Genomic DNA, 6791 nt, shown 5'->3' with positions numbered 1-6791 from the left:
TGACAGACAGTGAGACGGCAGGGATGTGACAAGGGACAGGCATCTGGGAGGGTGCCTCTAAGCAGAGGCCACTGTGGGCAGGGAGAAGCCAGACCAAGCCGTGTTACCAGGCGTCTACAGTGACTCCAGGAGAGGCACGAGCCACCACTGATGCGATTAGAGCCAGTTCAACTCGGAGGAGCCCGAGCTGGCGGGACCTGGGTTCATGAATGGGATGACCGGACAGGCCCCTGCAACCAGCCTCAGGACCTGTGTCCCCTTTGGGTATATATCTAAAAGAATTGAAAGCAGCGACTCAAAGAGATAATTTGCACACCCATATTCATAGCAACGTTATGCATAATAGCCAAAAGGTGGAGGCCGCCCACATGTCCGATGGATGAATGGATAGACGAAATGTGGTCTGTACTTACCATGGCATATTATTCGTCCTTAAAAAGGAAGGAGGTTCTGACAGAGGCTACAACACGGATGAACCTTGAGGACAAGATGCTGAGGGAAAGAAGCCAGTCACAGAAGACAAATACTGTAGGAATACACTTCTGGGAGGTGCCTGGAGCAGTCAGATTCATGGAGACAGGAAGCAGCATGGGGGCTGCCAGGGGCTGGGGGAGGGGCAGTGGGGAGTTGTTCTCAGGGGACAGAGTGGCAGCTCCGCAAGATGCCGGAGACTCACTCCACAACAACGTGAATACACTTAGCACTGCTAAACTTCATACTTAAACACGGCTACGAGGGTGAATTTGATGTTATGTATTTTTTACCACAATAAGAATGAAAACAACCCAAACACTGAAAACAAGCTAGTCCTGGGTAGTGGAGTAGGGGCATGCTGGTGGGCTCCCCAGAAGGGGCTTCTGGCAGGGGTGGGAGGGGGAGACCATGCTTTGTAAGCGCACCTCGGGGGCTCGCTAAATGCTGAATAACAGGATTATTTTTTTAAAGATTTTATTTATTTGTCAGAGAGCACAAGCAGGGGGCGGGGGAGAGGGAGAAGCTGGCTCCCTGCTGAGCGGGGAGCCCAACACAGGGCTCAATCCCAGGACCTGGGATCATGACCTGAGCCGAAGGCAGATGCTGAACCGAGCGAGCCACGTGGGGTTCCCGATCATATGATCATGAATTGCCCTCTGCGCTGCCCCTCCAGCTCCTTCCTGCCGGGCCTCGTGGGCTGGATCAACCGCTTCTTCTTCTGGCTCCTGTTCACCAGGAAGAAGGAGAGCAGCGACCTCAGCCACAGGATCTTCACCTACGAGTGCCGCTTCAAGCAGCACGTCCAGGACTGGGCCATCCCCAGGTAGGGGCTGTGCGGGCCAGCTGCGGGGTCCGGGTCCTCGCGCAGCCCCGGCACACACACTGCCAGCCAGGTTCCCGGTCCCGCCCGTTCGTAGGGGGCACCCTGGAGGCCGAGTCCCCTCTTGGCACCCTTGGGCCCAGCTCTTCTGCCTCTGAGGGCACAGCAGCCACGGAGTCCCCTCTGCTCTCCTGTCAGTCCCTCCCCAGCCCTGAGGTGGGTCACAGCATGTGGGCGTGGACTGTGGGCCTTCCTGCCTAGCTTGTTTTTTGGAAAGACTGTCCCCTGCATTCCATCTGTCGGGGGAGCAGAGCCCACCTAGCATGCCAGGGGCAGGTGCTCTGCCTTGGGAGAGATGCCTGGTGAAGACCGAGGCTAGGTCTGTAGCCCTGGACCTCATTACAGCTTTCTCTTGGAAGTGTCCCCTCTCTTTGTCTCTCTCCAGGAAAAGGGGGTGATGGTGCCCAGGGCTTAGGGGTTGCCCCTGGCACTGTGTTCAAGGGCTGGGACACTGCTGTACTGGGGGGATATTAGAGCAAGTGGAAGTATTAGAATCAGACTGGCTTTGCTCTGTCAGAAAAGGAAGAGGCCGGGGGTGTGGGACAGCTGCGGCCAGACACCCGAGGGAAGCCCCGACTGGGCGGGGGCCAGGGCTAAACCAGGAGCCGGAGTAGCCCCCCATGAGGCACATTCACAGGCTCCCCTTCTGTGAGAAGGACTTTGAGAGGAGCCACCAGCCTGGACTGCCTCTGGCACTGGGAGCTCCCATCCCTGGGCGCGGGCTGGGGGGCCGTGCAGAACCCTGTGTGAGGGCTCCGGAGACCCTTCCCCGAGGTCTGGGTTCTGTCCCCCCCGGCCGAGTGCAGAGAGAAGACCAAGGAGGCCCTGCTGGAACTGAAGGCCATGCTGGAGGCGCACCCCAAGATGGTGGCCCACTACCCCGTGGAGGTCCGCTTCACCCGCGGGGATGACATCCTGCTGAGCCCCTGCTTCCAGAGGGACAGCTGCTACATGAACATCATCATGTACAGGTGACCGGCTCACTGCGAGCGGTGGGCTGGGGTGGGGTGTGGGAGGCGGCCCCTCCGCTTTGCAAGGACCCCTCTCGTCACCCATCTTTCAAGGCCAGTTCAAATGCCGCCTTCTCTAGGGAGACTTCTTTGGTCCTGGAAGCAGGAAAAAAAATATCTCCCCTTTGGGTTTCTACACCTGTAGTATGTGAATTATATGAATGACAATATTATGGTAATGCGATAATTAATATTAATTAATAGCTAATGTGACTACGAATAGCTACCATTTGTGAGACAGATGCTATGCAGTGGCGAAGGCGTGCTCTCTCGTGTGCCTACTCTGGTCGATGGCTCTGAGAGCCTAGAACGCTGTGTTGAGAAGGATTCTGAGGCCAGGTTTAGGTTAAGCAGAAAAGAGGATCACGCTGCTTTCGAGCTGTCTGCCTGGGTGCCTTGGCCATCCTGACCCTCTGCACCAGGCGCTGTGCAGTGCCGTACACTCACGGAGGCATTATCTTTTTCCTAGTAAGTGATACGTAGCAGTCTCCAGGATTACAGACAGGCACGTTGAAGAAGTTCATCTCTTAAAAAAATGTCCTTGTAAAATGTGCCTCTTCCCACCTCTCGTTGACAATAACCCTCCTCTGACTTTGCAAAAGAAAAACATACCTCTTGCCCAGCTCGAATCTTACTATGGTGTATTTCTCTAGCTTGTAAAAACCCCAAACCTTGAGGATGCCGAAGGGACAATTAAGGAATGCACTGTTCAGAAAGGTGTCCCAAAGATGGGAGGCAGCTTCTCTCACGCAGGGACAGACTCCTGGCAAGGCTCAGACCCTGTCTATCTGTCCCTCTGTCTGTCTTCTCCCTACCTATGAATGCAAATCAGTAGTGAGAAAGTTGCCATGTGTATGCATCATGTTTATTTGAATTTTTGACTTCCACTTTTTCTGTCTGTAAGTCTGACTTGGCTGGCAGTGAGGACTGACCAACTAGGTGATATGCCATGCTTGCCATACATCAAATGAGGGGATTCAGAGATTCCTAGGCTTTGTCAAAAAGACGGCATATTTAGGGGTGCCTGGGTGGCTCAGTCAGTTAAGTGTCTGACTCTTGATTTTGGCTCAGGTCATGATCTCAGGATTGATGAGATCCAGCCCCACATCAGGCTCCGTGCTCAGTGAGTCTGCTTGAGATTTTCTCTCCTCTCCCTCTCCCTCTCTCTGCCCTTCCCCCGTTCACTCTCTTACTCTCAAATAAATAAGGAAATCTAGGAAGGAAGGAAGGAAGGAAGGAAGGAAGGAAGGAAGGAAGGAAGGAAGGAAGGAAATAAAAGAAAGAAGAATGCCATGGCATTAAAAAAAAGATGGCATGTTTATATGCCATAAAGATGTGTGCATGTGTGTGCATATTTAAACTCATGATACTTTTCAGAGGCCAGCTATAAAATATGTGAGAGGAAGCAACCCTTTATGAAATCCCTCTGGTGATGAGCAATGAGCAAAAACCCTGAGGTTGCGCGATCTCTGCAGTCCATGTCGTGCGGACAGAGCCACCGACTTGATCTTCGTACCACACGCCACGTGCTGGGCATGGCACGGAGAAGGTGCCACGTCACTGGGGTGGGATTCTCAGGGCAGGGACAGGGCCTCACCTCCTTCTGCTCCCCACCAGGCCCTATGGCAAGGACGTGCCCCGGCTGGACTACTGGCTGACCTACGAGACCATCATGAAGAAGGTCGGGGGTAGGCCCCACTGGGCCAAGGTAGGGTTTGCCAGTGAGAGGCTTGCAGGGCCATTGGCCGGGCAGCTGCTGTGAGCTGGGGGCTCCCCAGAGGGCTCCTCTCTTCCCTGGTCCTTTGCCTGCCCAAGGCTCAGAAGTTGGGAACAGGGGCTGAGCGAGTCACAGGAAGGAAGGGTTCCACCGCCTTACGCAGACCCAGCTTCCCCCTGCATCCGTGTTCCAGCTGCTCGGTGATTGTACTCAGTGACAACTCCCTTGGAGTTTTCAGAGACATTTCTCATCTTTCATTGCATTTGATTCCCATAGAAACCCCATGAGCAGGATAAGGCAGGAGTCCATGAGCCCCTTTAACAGATAGGGAACTGAGTCTCTCAGAGGTAACGAGACTTACTAATTAGCAGTAGAATTGGGGCCAGAGCCCTCTCCACTGTCATCCTGTGGGGTGCCACAGGGAGTGGAGAGTTTCATGTTAACACTGTAACACCTCCCTTCTTTAGCTTCCCAGAACTTCCTCTCTCCGGTTTGGGTCTTTACATTACATGTGCACGCATGCGTGCATGCGTATGCCTGGATGTGTGTGCACACAGGCGTGCGTGCACAGATAGGTATCGGTGCATTTTGTGTGCATGCCTGCATGTGTGGGTGAGTGCACGCATGCGTGTGCCCAGGGATAGGAGTGTCACGTATGCAGACATACAGACTCAGGGTTGCCCATTTGCAGCCCCACTGAGATGCCAGCTCCAGGGAACAAGGCCTGTTGTGTCTGGTTGCTTCCCCAGGCCCACAACTGCACCAGGAAGGACTTTGAGAAAATGTACCCAGCCTTTTTGAAGTTCTGTGCCATCCGAGAAAAGCTGGACCCCACCGGGATGTTCCTGAATGCGTATCTGGAGAAGGTGTTCTACTGAAGCAGAAACAGAAAATAGATTGAGCCCACCCCATCTCATCCTTCAGGCCCACCTCCAGTGAGGTTGAAGGCTCACCGTCCCACGGGCCTGGTGGGGAGCAGACCTCTCTCTGCGGGCCCTCCGCTGCCGCCCCCACAGCTGCTCCAAACCCCAGCGACGAGCCTGGATCTGGGCAGGGCTCCCTATTCTCCTACTTCCTGTATCCTTATAACAACCCCTTGCAAAGAAGAGCACCCAAGTGTCCATGGACATCATTTACATGCGGCAGTCCCTTTTCCTGAACCTACAATCACCGCAGTCTGTTTTCCCGGGAAATAGAGAAACCCGGAACTGTTAGGTTTGTTTAAGAGGTCGGGGATTCGGTCATTCACGGGTGCCACCTGCTAGCTAGGAGTCTGTAACTCCTGGGCCCCTCGTAACATGTGTTTGGGCACAGTTGTCGTGTGTGCTCTGCCTTCTTACACCCTTGAAGGTTTCTCACATGCTCGGGTGAGTGCCCACCTGCCCTGGGGCTGCCCTCGTCCAGTTTCCATCTGTCCACCTGACCTCCCATAGCCTGACCTTCAAGCACGTCTGTTTCAGGGGATGTTTGGGGAGTGGGCCCCTCCTTGCCTTCTTTTAAATAAAAACCAAGAATTATTCACTCTCTGCCCCCACCTCTTCATCTCCAGGTAATGCTTTGGGAACAAGAGGCTGGGTTTTTTTCCTGGGTTCCCTCCAGAGGTAATGGGGTCTTGGGCCTGCCTAGAAAATGTTCTTCATATTCCTTTTGCAAATGTAGTTTCAGTTGGCCTCTGACCTGTCACCCTTCGTGACCGTTCTTTTGTGAGTATCCACTGCACATCTACTAGGGTGTCAAGTGCTTTGGGGAATTGATGGAACATTTAGACAGATTCCTGGCCAAATTTCATACCTCATAAGAGGATACCAGCCATGGTATATAAAGAACTCTTAAAATTCAACAACAACAAAAATGTTTAAATGGGCAAAGGACTTGAGTAAACAAGTCTCCAAAGAAGATACCCAAATGGTCAATAAGTCCCAGAAAAGATGCCCCACATCACGAATCATTTACGAAGTGCAAATAAAACCACAATGAGATAGCACTTCATACCCATAAGGATCATTATTATTTAAAAAATTAAATTAAAAAAACAAGTGTTTGAAGGATGTGGAAAGAGAGGAACTGTTACGTATCACTGGTGGGAACGTAACCCGGCACAGCCACTCTGGAAAACAGTATGGCGGGTCCTCAGAAAATTAAACCTAGAATTACCGCATGACCCAGCAATTCCACTTCTGGGTGTGTGCCCAGAAAAACCGAAGGAGGGACTCGAGGAGAGATTTGTACAGCATGTTCAGAGCAGCATTATTCACAATCGTCAAAAGGTGGAAGCAAGCCAGCTGTGTGCGGATGAACGGGTAAGCGCAATGTGTAATGCCCTCACGGTGGAGTGTTCAAGGCGGAGCCACAGGCTACGGTATGGATGAAACTTGTGGCCACCATGCTAAGCGAAATAAGCCAGTCACAAACACACAAACACTCTATGACCCCACCCAGATGAGGCAACTACCGTAGTCGGATTCATAGGGAGTGGAATGGGGGTTGTGGGGGGTGCTGCTGAGGGAGGGGAAGTGGGGAGCTAGTAGTTACTGGGGACTCAGTCTTGGACAATGAAAAAGTTCTGGAGATGGACAGTGGTAATAGTTGCATGACAATACGGATGTTAAAATGATAAATGTTAAAATGATAAATTTTAGGTTGGAGATTTCTTACTCCAATAAACATGAAGAAATGAATATTCTAGTTCAGGGAAACAAAATTAGTGTGC

The 6791-nt window shown here is 52.4% G+C and overlaps 1 protein-coding gene across 1 annotated transcript in view; it reads left to right on the top strand.

Moving 5' to 3' along the window:
* The window catches only part of LOC103675989 (L-gulonolactone oxidase), a 34764-nt gene extending 29177 nt beyond the window's left edge, over positions 1–5587 (top strand). The window contains exons 12-14 of the mRNA XM_040625721.1: positions 2161–2325; positions 3982–4072; positions 4831–5587. Coding sequence (XP_040481655.1) covers positions 2161–2325; positions 3982–4072; positions 4831–4959 — 385 coding nt within the window. The 3' untranslated portion in view covers positions 4960–5587. The remainder of the gene's footprint in view (positions 1–2160; positions 2326–3981; positions 4073–4830) is intronic.
* The last annotated feature ends 1204 nt before the right edge of the window (positions 5588–6791 follow it).

The sequence above is a fragment of the Ursus maritimus genome, unplaced genomic scaffold (genome assembly GCF_017311325.1).
Source record: "Ursus maritimus isolate PB19 unplaced genomic scaffold, ASM1731132v1 scaffold_11, whole genome shotgun sequence".
NCBI lineage: Eukaryota > Metazoa > Chordata > Mammalia > Carnivora > Ursidae > Ursus > Ursus maritimus.
This window is presented reverse-complemented; position numbering and strand designations above follow the sequence as displayed.